General features: G+C 37.1%; 1 protein-coding gene across 1 annotated transcript in view; it reads left to right on the forward strand.

Annotated features, from left to right (window-relative positions):
• Positions 1 to 15256, forward strand: part of col4a4 (collagen, type IV, alpha 4) — a 90377-nt gene that overhangs the window by 38580 nt on the left and 36541 nt on the right. Inside the window, exons 6-18 of the mRNA XM_036556687.1 lie at positions 1809 to 1925; positions 2087 to 2155; positions 2751 to 2786; positions 8517 to 8552; positions 8693 to 8734; positions 9011 to 9091; positions 10121 to 10165; positions 11307 to 11369; positions 12063 to 12107; positions 12192 to 12245; positions 12355 to 12415; positions 13996 to 14100; positions 14213 to 14368. Of these exons, the coding sequence (XP_036412580.1) occupies positions 1809 to 1925; positions 2087 to 2155; positions 2751 to 2786; positions 8517 to 8552; positions 8693 to 8734; positions 9011 to 9091; positions 10121 to 10165; positions 11307 to 11369; positions 12063 to 12107; positions 12192 to 12245; positions 12355 to 12415; positions 13996 to 14100; positions 14213 to 14368 (910 nt within the window). The remainder of the gene's footprint in view (positions 1 to 1808; positions 1926 to 2086; positions 2156 to 2750; positions 2787 to 8516; positions 8553 to 8692; positions 8735 to 9010; positions 9092 to 10120; positions 10166 to 11306; positions 11370 to 12062; positions 12108 to 12191; positions 12246 to 12354; positions 12416 to 13995; positions 14101 to 14212; positions 14369 to 15256) is intronic.

Below are 15256 nucleotides of genomic sequence, written 5' to 3' on the forward strand. Positions count from 1 at the left end.
ATTGAATATTTCACGTTCTGCGCTGCACTAAATCTGACTGAACGTAATTATGCTTTTTTTGTAAAGAAACATGCAACGTATTGTGAGATTTCATCACAATAACAATAAATATCATCATATTGCCCAGCTCTAGGGTAGTATCACTTTAGACTAATTTATGTAATTCATTTGTGTTATTCACATATATGCTTTTTTAAAAGTTATAGTATATGGATTTACCAGCAAGAAAATGAAATGATGAAATTTCATATTGTTATAAATAAAAAAAAAGCACAGAAGGTTTAACCTTTGTTTATTGTCTGCAATCATTGCAATGATGTTCCAACAAAAAATGCCTCTAGCTTATATAAATAACCCAAATTCAAAACCCTTTTTTCTTTATTGTGTCTTTTTTCTTTATATGTATAAAATAGACAAGATCCAAATTGTAAAGGATATTCGGCTTAATAGGCATTTACATTGATTCCAGCACAGCAATAGACCCTAGCTTCCCTCCATAGTTGGCTGTATTAAGGTGTTATGGGGTTCCATGCACAATCCAATAGCAATTAAATCTGGTGAAGTCAATGTATATGTAATTAATGCTTTGTGAATAATCATAATGTCATTCATAAAGCTGGATTGCTCTGCATAAAGTTCAGTTTTTTTTTCCTGATGGGCTACATCCCCCAAATTCACCACTTAGGTTCCATTATGCATTATCAAATAATAAATGAATGGGATTCATCTTAACAGTGTAAATGCAGCATAAGACTGCAGATAGACTAGTAAATTAGTATCTTCACCTTCTCCTTAATGTTGCTACAGTTAGTAATTTATCTTTGTGTTTGTTATTCAGCATACTGCCAGTTAACCTGCAGAAGGATAACTCCCCAAACGTGTTTTATTTATTTGTTTATTGTTATTTTTTGTGGAATATTTCCATATACAATTCTTTAGAATACCCAGTTAAAGCTGCACTAATTAAAGAAATAGCATTATTGAGCAATAATAAAAACAATGTTAAAACATGATGTTCTTGTGATGCTGCAAGTCACCTTGTAAAGCCAAAAATATGCAGTTAAAAGTTAGAGCTGTCCAGTTGGATTGTGAGAGTTTCGTGCCCTTTTACACCTTGTGATCTTGTATCTTGTTAACTGTGGACCCATCAAACGTCGGTTTTGACACTCCGTTTCCTCTTGGGAATGAATAATGCTTCGGCCAAAATTGTGGGTCTCGGTACGCTTTCAAATGAACCCTGGTTCACACATTTTTGTGATGATGCACACCAAACAAAGAAATTCAACCTAAGAGCATGCTTTTCTGCTTCATCAGTGCTGTAATCTCTCTTGATAGACTTTAGCAAATGAGCTAGGTATGAAAACAGTGTAAAAGTGCTATTAAGAATGACAGTGTAGTGATAGCAACATATAACATCCACTGTGCCCTGCACATGAAAGAATGAGGTAGATTGAGCAACACCATTGATATCAATAAGAGTCCTTGGGCAAGACTCCAAATGCTGCATTTGCTTACAATTGTAAATTACTCCATTATCATGGAGGATGCTTTAACAGAATAATTCGCTCAGGGGACGGAAACACAGCTGACGTTTCAAAAATGTTCTTCTAGCAGCTGCTTGCAATTTGCGTATTTCCACCAGAAATGTCTAAATTCACTAAATTCACTAAGCTTACATAGTGCAGCTTTAACTAAACAAGTATTAGGATGAGTTCAGATATGCCTAGTTGTCATTTACCATGGAATGGTTTTGTTTTTGCACCTACATCTCTCCCACCTTTTACTGTGACTTTGATTTTGTTTGACAGGGCCATCCTGGACCACCTGGTCTTCCAGGTCTTCCAGGATTAGATGGCTGCAAAGGAATGCAGGGTGACCCAGGACCCAGCGGCCTTTGCGGAGAAATTGGCAGATGTGGACTTCCGGTAAGAGCAGCCTAGAGCATACCAATTTTATTTCCTTCCATTGTGAAGGACATGAGAGTAAAAGATTGAGAACTATTTTAACATTTCAGTGTGCATTTCCCTAAATCTGGAGTGCACAGATACCATACATGGCACATTATCTTAATCATTGTTCTGTGCAGGGTTCTAAAGGAATGAAAGGACCCAAAGGAGACTCTGCACACAAATACTCTTGCTATCCTGGTCCTCCTGTAAGTAGAATAGTTACACTCTTCATATTCATATCGATATTTCAAATCATTCAATAAATTAATGTTTATTCAACTTAAATGGATGTTTCTTAAATGGTATTTTGAAGTTTTAGGCCATTTGAGAACATGAGATGTAAACCTGTTTAATTGGACAATAGTCATTTGAAAAACACAAACCTTAAAATAAATACACATACATAAAATTTCAATGTATTGTTCATGTCAAAAATGCAGGTAAAAACACACTAATAGCTGTCTAAGGCTTTTACAAAGTTCTGTACAAACATATAACTTATATTGTACTACACTGCACTTTGTAAAAGTCAGAGACAGTATGAAAATTGATTCAAAGTTTTTTTTTTTTTAAGCAGTGTGTTTGCATCTATAAATAGCATTAGGATAAACAGTTATTGATTTTTATTTATTTATTTTTTTAGTACACACAGAGGTAAATAGCTTTACATGTCAAGCTATGTATCAAACAAAATATTTTTATCTTAATCTTTTTGAACCAAAATAAGCAATTTGTAACACATTGGCAAATTAACACTGAAAATTGTTTTGCATTTTCTGTCCTTTGATCTCTGTTTGACAGGGTTGTACTGGAAAACCTGGTGTGCCTGGACCACCTGTAAGTGCATCTGAGGGAGATTTTAAACAATTTGGCCAAAGGGTTATCAACCACAGTACTGTACAGTTGACTGCATATCAGATAATTATTAACCTGTTCACCCATTATACTGTTTGAGAGTGTATCAAAGACAAGACTGTGGATGTCTTGGATTTACATTAGAACATATTTATACAAAGGTTTTGCGTTAAGAGAAAAATGATACTGATGGCCAAAACATTTCACCAGAAACCTTAAAGTAGCCTGCATGCAATCTTCAGCTCCTTTTTTGGTAAGAATATGTCTTTTCATCACATTGTGTCCTTTAATTTTGAACTTTTGAAAAGTTATTGTTCTTTTCGCGTAGACATGTTTTATAGGCAGAAGAATTGTCTGTGATGTTTTTTTCATTTTTGACATCGAACTTGAATCTGTTGATATAAAATGTAAATTAATTGTCCATGTAAATAAATGCGTAATTAGTGAACCTCTAAGGGTAGGAGACAGGACACTTGGGGCCAATTCTATTTCTTATTTTTACCCCTACTCCTTGTTTTTGAGCATCACTTTGCCCAGTGAAACTAAGACCATGTTCTCACAGCAGGTAAAAGTGGCTCAAATCTGATTTTCTCACCAAATCTGATTTTTTTGTTTGGCTGTTCACATTATCTTTTAAATGTGCTCTATATGCGACCTTAGTCTGAACAGATCACACTCCAAAACTGACCCGCATGCGCAAAAGAGCAATGCTTCACGTGGCTCATCCAGAGCAATCCTGATTATGAACAATCCTGATTATGAACGAAAGCCAGTCGCTCCTGGAGCTTTCAGTTTTATCTTCGCCAGCATCACAGGAGTGATCATGAAGTTCCAGTGGCTCACAACTGGGCTCATCACCCAGAATGTGTTCCAGCTTGCTGTACAAAAGACACATTATTCGGCCACCGTCACTTCTTTGGCTCGCGTCCTCGGATTCTTTAAACTTTGCTTAAATGTTCTTTGACACTGCAGCCTTGTTCTTGTATGGCCGCATTCAGCCATTCATTTTGAAACTTCTTCAAACACAGAGCGGTTGCGGTAAGTCTCTTCTAATATTTTAGTACAGAAACATCAGCTTAAATGTTTATGAGGTCTCAGCACCGTGAAATGATGACAAATGTGGAGTTGGACTGACGTAAAAGTCACATGAATTCTGATCTGGCTTCATATTGAATTCTGATCTGGCTTCATATTGTCACATATCGGATATGTTCAGATTTCAGTACCACATATGAAAGCGTCTCAAATCGGAATTGAAAATGTCAGATTCAATGTTTTTTGCTGTTCACACATCTTTGTCACATATGAGGAAAAAGATTGGATTTGGGCCACTTTTACCTGCTGTGTGAACAAAACCTAAGGCTACGTTCACATTACCAGGTCGAAGTGGCACAAATCCTATTTTTTGCCCTAGTGTGGCTCAGATCTTTTCAGGGCTGTGTGGACAGGCAAATCTGATCTTTTCAAATCTGACCTGAGTCACTTTAGCTACATTCACATTACAAGCCTCATTGCTCAAATCCGATCTTCTCTGACAGGATGGTTCACACTCGTTTAGATAAGTGATCCAAATCTGTCAATAATGTGAACGAACCGGCATCAAGAAATGACCCGCATATGCACATCCTACTCAGTAACGTCACGTGAATGAATCATGTGCGTCACGTGCATCATCACATTAGGGATTTGTGCCACTTCAACCTGGGAATGTGAGCGTAGCCTTTCATATATGCTCCTAGATCAGATATGTATCCGATTCGTGGTCATGCAACCTTAATGAGAACACTTGGATGGGAATTCATGTGCTTTTTTTTTTTCACTGTGCGTGCACCATCATTTAGCATTACCATGGCAGCTTTAACGTAAGTTAAAGCCTGTAAACGTGGAAAAGCAACACATCTTACCTTTTTCGCCATCGTCTCACTCTAATAATGAACAGCTGAGAGCTGTTCAGACTTAATTATCTTCGCAGCGAAGGCTCGTTCTAACCGTTAGTTTGTTTGCTGATGATGCATGTGGCACACGCGACTCATTCATATGACATTACTGAGTATTATGTACGCATGCAAGTCATTTCAGGACAACTGTTCCTTCACATTAATGACAGATTTGAATCATTTACGTAAACCAGTGTTAAACATCATGTTAGAGAGATTGGATTTGAGCAAGGCTTGTAATGTGAACGTAGCATAAGTTACAAGGGTTGAAAACTTACGAACCCTACGAAATGGGACAACCCTCAAAAAAGAACATGACTTCATTAACAGGTTACTACGGTGCTCTGTAGACAATTTAGCAGAGGAGGGTAAAGTTCAGCAACCTCACTCCTGGGCTTTAGTTACATTTAGGGCATCATATGTCAAAAAGTGGGGGATGTGACAATTATCTATCATCACCCACCCCTAATTCTTCGGTGATATGAAGCTGAAGTCAGCTATTCGCTAGCTTCTTGTTCAAATTTAGCCACCTAGGTACCGAGACATTAGCATGCTACTAGTGATTTTTTTTGCTTGTTTTGAAGAAAAGGACAGTGATACTTTGAAACAACATTAAACTAAGACAAGACAATGATTATCATAATTTTTTAACAGAGAAAATACTTAAGTTTGTGGGTTTCTTTGGTCACTTGCGCAGCCATCTTGCCAGTTTCTTTTTTCACAACATTTCCTTAGGAGTGTGCCACTGAAAAACCTCTGTTTCTAGGGCCATGTAGCCTTAACTACAACAGCATTTTAGGACCACTGTTAATAAAAATAGTTCGACAAAAAAGTCGTACAATTTCAAGAAAAAAGTAATATTTTGAGGAAAAAAAAGTCACACAATTACGTTTAAAGTGCCATTAATACCAGGAAAGGTTGCAATATTGTGCCCAAAGGCTTTGCAAAGGGAAGGCAGCACCTTCTCGTATTAAAATGAGGGGTGTTTAGGAGTTGGTGGAGTAACACTTTCGTATCGATTTCACCCATAAAGAAATACTGAGTCTCCCTGTCTCTCCTGGCACATCAGGACCAGTCTGTTATTAGTATAAGTAACAGCTGAGCAAGAAACTGTATTTATTTAGAATAAAGTACCAGATGGACTCTGAGGGAACTGTCTGTCTGTTTTGTTGAAGGGCAATCGCAGGCAGGGTCATCTACACAGCTATCAATGGCTACATCTCCGTGCCATTCAAAGAAGGCATGAAGTTTCACAGACAGTGAGAATGATAATCAAAATGAAGGAGACAGGAGTGAGTGGAACTCCGACACAGCAGTACAACAACCGAGACCCCAACGGCCCCCCTACAGTTAGCCCAATTTATCCTCGAAATATTACAACTTTTTTCTTGAAATATTACGACTTTATTCTCAAAGACTACTATTTTTATTTTTATTAAAAGTGGCCCTAAAATGCCGTCGTACTTAACACTTCGCCCCTCTATCTCAACAAAAATTGAGACACCTGACCCTTTGGCGTGAACATGCAAAATGGAGGTGTAAGGGGCTAAGTGGTAGGGACAAGGGGTGAAATGGGATTGGGACTTGATACTTTTGCATGCTTATAGAATATTGAATTGCAACTCATCTGAGCAACTTACGAGCAACTTACTACTAAGTGAATAAGTAGTAAGTATCTCTGTCTGTGTGTGTGTGTATGTGTATCCCTTTTGGTCATTTTGCAATGAACTATTTTGTCTTTGACAGGGAATTCAAGGACCTTGTGGCTCACAAGGGTTCCCGGGATTGCATGGGGAATCTGGACCAGCAGTAAGAAATTATGATTCCTAGTTTGTTATTGGTTATACTAATACACATAATAATACATTTATTTTAGAGTACCTTTCATAAATAACAGTAATTAAGTAGTAAAGTAATTCATATTAATGAATAAATGGCAGATGCATTTTGCCAAAATTTTCTTGTCTTGCTGTTAAATGACCATTGCTAAGCTTGGGTAGTGAGTACGTAAGCAGTGTCCTCATCAATCACAAGGCTGATGTGAGTTCTCCCCTCCCCCACCCAGGGGGGTCTACAACACCACCTTGAGGACAGTTTCATTCCTTTCTCCTCACTCACGCTGTTGTGTTTAGTTCTGCTTCAATGACGTAGCTGTTTTGTTCTTCATTCAAACTTTGAACACTCAATTTTAGTATCATACTAATTTTCTTTTTATGATTTACACTGTGTTTGCTGGGAGAAGAATTTGGTGAAAAAAAAATAATCTACATGATTTTCCAAATTTTGTTTCTTGAAGCTACTAGGCTAATGTTGCTAACAAACATTGGAAATCAGTAGTCACCCTAACCATTATTACAAATACATTAGGGGTGAGGGGAAACATCGATTCTTAAATGCATTCCAATGCGGACGTGGACGATTCTGAAGCGATTTACAAATGTCAAAAAAATAATTCCAAATTTTAATTGATAACGTAATGTTGACAGATCGCAAATGCAGAACTTTGCAAAGCGCGGAAGTGCAGCGCCAGGACAGTCTGTGGCGGCACACTACATTAAAAGCTAGTGGGTCTGCAACCCAAATGTTAATAAGAGTCATTTTGTCTTTTCAACAAAAAGCAGACCACATTGGGAGCCACAACATTTTGAGTCCATTTTACCATCTTGGTTGTACATGTGTCTCGGTACGTGCTAATGTCCTAGTGTAGGCTAAAAATATAATACAAACAAAAACACAGACTTACTGTGCTCTGCTTTAAGCTTTAGCTCAGCTGTGGCCGCTTTTCTTGCATCACCAACTAGAAACTTTTCCACAAAATTGAAAGTTTCTTGTAAAATGCCTCTCAGTGTTCTACTTTTTACGAGGCTGAAGTCAGTTTCTCGTTCTCCAGCTTCTCGTTCGAATTTTCCTGTTCCACCCTAAATGGTGCTTGAGGCGCCAGAATGTGTCTGCTGCACCATTTACGGTGGAACGGGAAAATTCAAACGAGAAGCTGGAGAACGAGAAACTGACTTAAGCTTCACATTTTTTTTAGTGTTTGACGGTTTCTCGTTGCAGATTAAATGTATCAGGAAACCAGCCGGAGTGAATATAAATGCATTCTATTCGTCTCCAAATTATCGATGTTCATCTTAAATCTTTCTCTTTGCCTTTTCGTTAGCTACTATCTAGGTGAACTAGCAGTTATAGGCTACATTAATTCCAGCATTTAAGATCATTTATTGTCAAAACTGTGTTTGAGCGATCAGCAGAGCTTTATTTTATCGCAAAGGAGGATTATTTTATTTTTTACCTGGAAATCTAATTCCGATGTGGAGCCGCAGCCGGCCAGTAAAAGAGCCGCAGGTGGCCAAGCCTTGAGCTAGCGTATGGAAGCACTTTTGCTTCTATGGATTTGAAGGGGAAAACCATATTATATGTTTCCATCAATTTTCTGCCCCATTGTAGTTGCTGCCAACCAGAGGACCATCGATCAAGCGATGTCAAAACTTCCACCCAGCTCGGAAAGAATGTAGCAAACTGCAAATTCTATCACAACTTTTATTGCCAAGGATTTGCATCCTATGCAAATAATTAATAATAAATGTTCGGTGTTGTTTCATTGTTTTACTGATGCTGGCTGCTGCACAAAGTAATCCAGGAAATCCAGCAGTGCATTACAGTAGTATAAACAACAAAATATTGCAAAAAAAAATCAACCTCCTAACATTCCTGTGGTGATTAGGTTAACACTACTCTCTCTCTCTCTCTCTCTCTCTCTCTCTCTCTTCTGCAGGGTTTAGATGGTAACCCTGGTTTTAAAGGTCTTCCAGTGAGTTTCACTCTTACACATGAACACACTTTTTTCCTTGTTGTTAAAATTAATATCAGAATACAATTAATTAAATGTGGTATCCCTAATTAAAAAATGATTTGTCTATATATAATTATTATTGGTTTTTTTTCCTGTAGGGAGACCAAGGGAAGTCCTTACCTGGTGAGAAAGGAGACGAGGTAAGGTTAGGGTTGGTGTGGATGTCTATGTTAAGGTCAAGGTTAAAGTTGTATTTTTTTTAATAGTATGTTTATAAATTTAGAACACAAGGGGTTTTCCCAGACCATGGACAACCAAATTTTCTATGTTTTTGAAATAAGAGTTTAATGTAGTACATTCACAATAAGAGTACATCACAGCAAACCAATAGGATATAAAAATAAGTTGGTTAGTTAGTTAAACTAAGATGTCAGTAAAATTATGGTGTCTAATGGTGTACTTCGTGTGATTCAAAGGGATTCTCAGGGGACCAAGGCCCTCCAGGACCTTATGAAATAGTTGAGCCCCCAGAAGAGTATTACCCTAAAGGAGAAAAGGTAAAATTGACCTGATGGTGAGTTGTCACATCTGTAATTGACCTATTCTTGCTCCGCCCTTACAGTCATATGCAAAAGATTGAATACCAGCATGTTTTATTGAAGTGAAAATAAGTTAACACATCCTCTACAGGTAACAAAGTTTTTGGTTTTTTTTTCTGCAAATTTTAATGCATATTGTCTATTTATTTGCTGAGTTTATTATCTCTGAACTTTTGCATAGGCCATATTTTATGTTTTAATTTTTTCCAAGATGTTAAATTCAGCAAATTACAGCAATTATGCATTAACATATGTTCCCTGTGCTGTAAAAACATTGTTTGGTCAGTAAAGTTTTTCCCAACAGAAGGCTGGTGAAAATCTTATTCAACCTATATGCAAATTGTAGCACTTTGTTAGAATGCCTGCATTTTGGCTGAAATTCTGTGTTGTTTTGTCCTTTATATGTGTCTCCTTACCAGTTTCGATTAGCTACGAGAACAAAGCCCAGATCTGTAGCATAATGGTGTAATTCTAAACAAACATTGTGGTGGTCCAGTGTTATTTTTTTTTTAACCGAGAGCTTGTACTCATTTTCTTCTTAAGCTTCTCAAATCTTGAGTTAAATAATCTTAAGATATTAAAACCTAATACATTCAGTCATGTCTGTTTTTGCCCCTTTTTTTATAAAGGGTTAAATGTTATTTGTCATTGCACTCCCACTAAAACAAATAAATTTATTCACCTTTGTTTTCCCCAAAAACGACTGTGAAACATAAAGCACTGAAATTGCTTATAATCTGTTATTTACTTATTCATCATCTTTATTTAGTAACGACTGTATTCTAATATGCAAGTTAGGTAATTATGAGAAAGTAGACCTGCACACAAGACATGAAAGTGGTTAATTAAGAATCATGACAAGAATTGACATTGGTCACTGAAAAGTGGATGAGTAGATGGATAAATGGATATATTTATGGATGCAATAAACAGATGTATGGATTCTCTTAGTGGATGTGACCAATCATAATGTTTCTCTTTAATAAGGGGAGCAAAGGACAAAAAGGACAATGTGGACCTGATGGCATTAAAGTAAGTTGGGTGTGTGTGTGTGTGAGTTGTCTGCTGTTGTCTGATTACCTGTGCATTTTGAAATTCCATGTAAATATTCATAGCAATGAAAAAACGTTTCTAAACTTCTTCTTATTTATTGTACTTTATTTGTGTATTTGTGTACTTTATTAGTGTTCCTTTTTAAAAGAAAGAACCATTTGAAAATGTTATGATTTTATGTTGTAGCCATGTGGCAAGGGGCACATATGCAGATAAGTGTCACTCATGGTCATCACTAGTTCTCCTAGAATTTAGACGGCCATGATTGGTGCACAGTTCAGCCATAACCTCTGTACATTGTATGATAGTTTTACCCACTCCAACTCTGATATATCACAATAGTTAGTTTATTTTCTGGTTCGTTACACCTGACCCAGCACTTTAAGGTTTTAAAATTAGCTTAGAAATCAAATTAGTGCATTTTTAGAAGAAATGTGGACATTTTTTTTGTTTGCATCACAACCATGTTAATAGGAATATACTTTGCACTTCAGCCTCATTTTGTTGTTACTCTGTTTAAACAATTCATAAATAAGCCCTTAGCAATCCGAGTTCCATTCTGAATGTGTCTGCATGCTCTCACAGAAACTTTTGCAGTGCATCCAATTGTGCATTGTGTTTATTTTATATAGCATTTGAAAACAATGCAGCACACGGAACATGCTGATGCATTTTACTATGCCCATTGTGGACACATATGAGTCATCATTAATCTGGTGGCAGATTTAAAGGGGAAATTGTTAAAGTCTCTCATTGTATCATTTTTGTGACTAAATATTTTTACTGAGATATATTTGAAAAATATATTGCAGCTGAAATTCACTTAAGAGCAAAAAGCAGTCAAATACATATATATGCATAGAAAACCATGTATCTCCATTTTTGTTGATTTTTATTTTTCTACATCATTTCAACACACCAGCTGTCCGTTGTGTAAAAATTCCATAATGCATGGACCAATAGAAATGCTCTAAAAAAAAATATATATATATATATATATATATATGTATATATATGTATATGTATAATATAATATAAATTTATATACACTTTTAACATAGTAGAAATATTGTTCTAAGAGAATGGGCACTGATGTTAATTGATGTGTTAATTGATGCAGGGAACTGACAGACCTCCTGGAGAGATGGGAGAGAAAGGCATCAAGGGGCTTCCAGGAATTAGAGTGAGTCTGGATTTTTGTTATCCACACCAGTCCATGAACTATTCAGTTGTATGCCATACTTGTAAATTTGGGGACCCTTTGCCACATTGCATATTTTGTTAACTTTTGAAGTAAAAAGAAGTCAACCCAACCTCTGCAAGCAGACTGTTAAAAAAAATAGCATTTTTCTGCAGACATTAATGTATAGTTACTTTATATTAGATTAATTAGTTTTTTTATTGACTCATTAGGATTAGTTAAGCATGTCAAGAATTGTCAGCTGATGATAATAAATTCTCTGACTCTTCAAATCATATGCTAACACTAAACAAACGACCATGTGTTCCGCTAAGCAGCTGGCTGAAAATCTAAAAATGCAAAAAAATGTCAAAGCGCTTCCAGCTCGCAATTTGAAAGATGAGACAAGAATATTGCAGAACTCTGAAAAGCTTTACCAGGAAGAGTGGGTCAGAATTGCTCAAACAAAAGTAGAAAGACTCATGGTTGGCTTTTTAAGCTAATCAAACTTGCGTTTACTTTTTTCACCTCAATCAACAAACCTTTGCATACAACTGTACATCAGAACATCAGGAGTCCTAGCAGTGGTTTATGCAGGGAAGGGGTTCTGACATCAGTTGTTTAGTCGTTGTGGTAATAAAGGATTACAAGGTTTCATCTGTGTTTTACTCATAACACACTCTGACTTGTTTAAAGGGACCTAATGGCAGTCCTGGAAGTACTGGCAGACGAGGAACTCAGGTACTGTGCAGTATGTGAAAGCATGTGTGTGCATGTGTGTGTAATCATACTTATGGTGAATTTACTTTCTTTTTGTGCTTACAGGGAGAACCTGGTAGCCTTGGCCTCCCTGGTCTTATTGGCAACCAAGGGATAAAGGTTTTTTTTTTTCTCCATCTATTTGCTAAAAATAATTCCAGGTTTTGATCATATTGTAATGTTGTAGATAAGTGATTTCACTAATAGTGTGTTTGTGAATGTGTGACAGGGACTCTCAGGTGATCCTGGTCCTCAAGGCGTGACGACTTATCTTTACTCTAATGTTACAGGTAGTATATTCAGTTTGCATGTATTGCACATGTCTACCAGTGCAAAAATTAGCTCACTGCTGTGCTTTCTCTGGTCAATGTTGTTAACCCTTAGAAGTCGAAGATTATTCCTATTGTTTTGCTATACTATTTAAATGTAATTAAGTAAATAATTACAGCTGGTTATGTAGTGAATTACACTCAATTAACAAAGTATTAAAAAAGTTCAAAATGTGCACAAACAGATTTGTGGCTGCATTTGCTTCAATGTTAGTGGCAAACGTGTTAGAAATGGAAAGGATGGCTTTTCTTTCTGCAAAACAAGACTTTACTTACAACAATCAAAATATTCTATTGACTGAAATTTAGAATGTGCATTTTTGATGGAATTTCTCATTTCAAAGAGCTAGGATGATGAGCTATGTAACTGTGACTTCTAAGGGTTAATGTGGGTTTTTTTGTGTTGTAAGTTTGTGGGTCTGTCTGGCTGACCACTTTTGGACCACCTCCTGCATTTCCAAACAGCAGAGTGACTGGGCTCAGTCTATTCATTTCAACCATTTCAAGGGATGGGCTGCAGAGTATAGAGAGGAATTTGTGCTAAATCACTATACTGGAAAAATGCAGTGCACATGACATCACTTTTCCATAGTGACCTGCAGAGATGTGCCAAAATAAAAAAAACCTTCTATTGCATTGTTTTCATGCTGCTTGACCTCTTTACTGAAAAAAAAACAGTCCATGAGAATTTGCGTTTTAAAAACTAAAGGCTGAGAAAATCTGTTAGAAGTACTGCATGGTAGAAAGCAGTATAACCATGCCCTCCTTACAATTTAAAGTTCGATTAAATTCTGACATGAATTCGGCATTTTGTTTTTCAATAAAAGAGGTCAAGTGATGTAAAACAATGTAAAAGGGGGTTTGTTTTTCATTTTGGCACATATTCTGTGTGTCACTATTTAACAGTAATATCATTTGTGCATTGCATTTCACATTCTTCCATATTTTGTTGTACCAGTGCTGCTGCTGCATGTTGCTTCCATCCATCCTACTGCTTTATTCCTGCTTAGGAGCCATGCAAAAGAACAAGAATTCTCTTTTCAGCCCACAGTACACACACGCACACATTATCTAAGCCGCTTCTCCTCCTGGGTCGCGGGGGTGCTGGAGGCATTGGGCAGCAGGCAGGAAACACCCTGAACAGGCCACCAGTCCATCACAGGGCAGACACACAGACGGATACATTGACAGAAACATTCACACCTAGGGGCAATTTAGCACCTAGCCCACAGTACAAATTTGCAAATTTTGATTAATTGATTTTAAGGAGATCTCTTTTAAGGAGACCACTTTTTGATTTTTCTTCCCCATTGAGTGAAGTTCTTCAGCATTGTCAACCTTGACTGAAAATTTATCACACCTGGTCAAACTGTAGTGGAATAGACCTGAATCCTTATCGGAACAGTAGAGAGAAGCAACAATGTCTTTGAAACTCTTGAAATATTACTGTACATTTTTATAATTGAAAACATTTCTGCAAATAATTGTTCTCTGCAGAGGGATAGAATGGTGTGTGATTTTTGTGCTTTTGAATGCTTCAGGATCTGATGGAGATCCAGGACCTGTTGGGCTCAGTGGTCCCAAAGGAAACATGGGCGAAATGGGCATGCCTGGCCTGCCTGGACCCCCTGGAATATATGTACCAGGTATGTGAAAAGGGGACTGATTTGTATGCTTTTGTTATTGGTGTGTTAGTGTACATACAATAATGACATCAGCTCTGTCTCTCTCTCACTCTCTGTCTCTGTCTCTCTCTAGCTTCCTTGGGCTTTAAAGGGTTAATGGGTTTTACAGGGCCCAAAGGTCAAAAAGGAGAGCGTGGACAGAGAGTAGGGAGCATCATAACCCTCGGGGAGCCTGGAAAAGATGGACTCCGGGGGCCAAAGGGAGTTCAAGGACACAGTGGCATCCCTGGTGAGTGGATAGGGAATGGGCAAGAAGAAAAAAATGTTCATCCTTTGTTTTTCTTATTTTTTGCATCTCCATGATTTTCTGTGCACTGTTTAATGTGTAAAAGTCACTGTTTTTTTAGTATTTCTCAGTATCAGTCTAAGATTAGCTTTAACATCTTAGAAGTCGCTGTTATCACTGGTTACAGTGATAAAAGTGTGGTAATGTGATAAGAGTTTGATGTAATTTCATACTAATTGCTTCTCAGTGTTAGCTACACTTGTGTTTTTATATTTAATTCCAACAACAAAATGACAGTTATAACACGACTGCTAAGCGTTGATGAAAACAGGTTATTTTTGCTGCTTTATTTCCATATGTGGTTTTCCATGATACGTGTCTCTTAAAAGGGAAGTCCTTATTGATGTTTTGAACAAATCAAATAATTCCAGTGGTATTATGAGGATCAGGACTTTGTGCCTTTTTTTGGCATGTGTAACCAACATGGCTCACCATGCCTGCATTCCTCAGAATAAAATGTCACAAATTCAATGCACAATTGATTATATTTCCCATTTAGATTTTAGTGTGCTATGCAATATACATACAAAAAAAAAACATTAATCGTCATCAATTTGAGACAACGCAGTCATGATAGCGCAATGCAGACTGTTAGAGAGTCGGAGATGGAGAAGTTTCCAAGGGCACTTTCACACCTGCCTTGTTTGGTGTGGACCTACCAGACTTTTTCTGTAGTTCTGCTCAGTTTTGACATCTGTGAAAACTTGCAAGTGACAGTTTAACCTGTGACAGTTTAAGCTGTGAAGTAAAATAATAATAAAATCTGATTTTGGCTCATAGATCGGAACGTATTTTTGGCCGAGATTCTGGGACGCAAATTTTGGGACCAGT

This window comes from Colossoma macropomum, unplaced genomic scaffold (assembly GCF_904425465.1).
Source record: "Colossoma macropomum unplaced genomic scaffold, Colossoma_macropomum, whole genome shotgun sequence".
Lineage (NCBI taxonomy): Eukaryota > Metazoa > Chordata > Actinopteri > Characiformes > Serrasalmidae > Colossoma > Colossoma macropomum.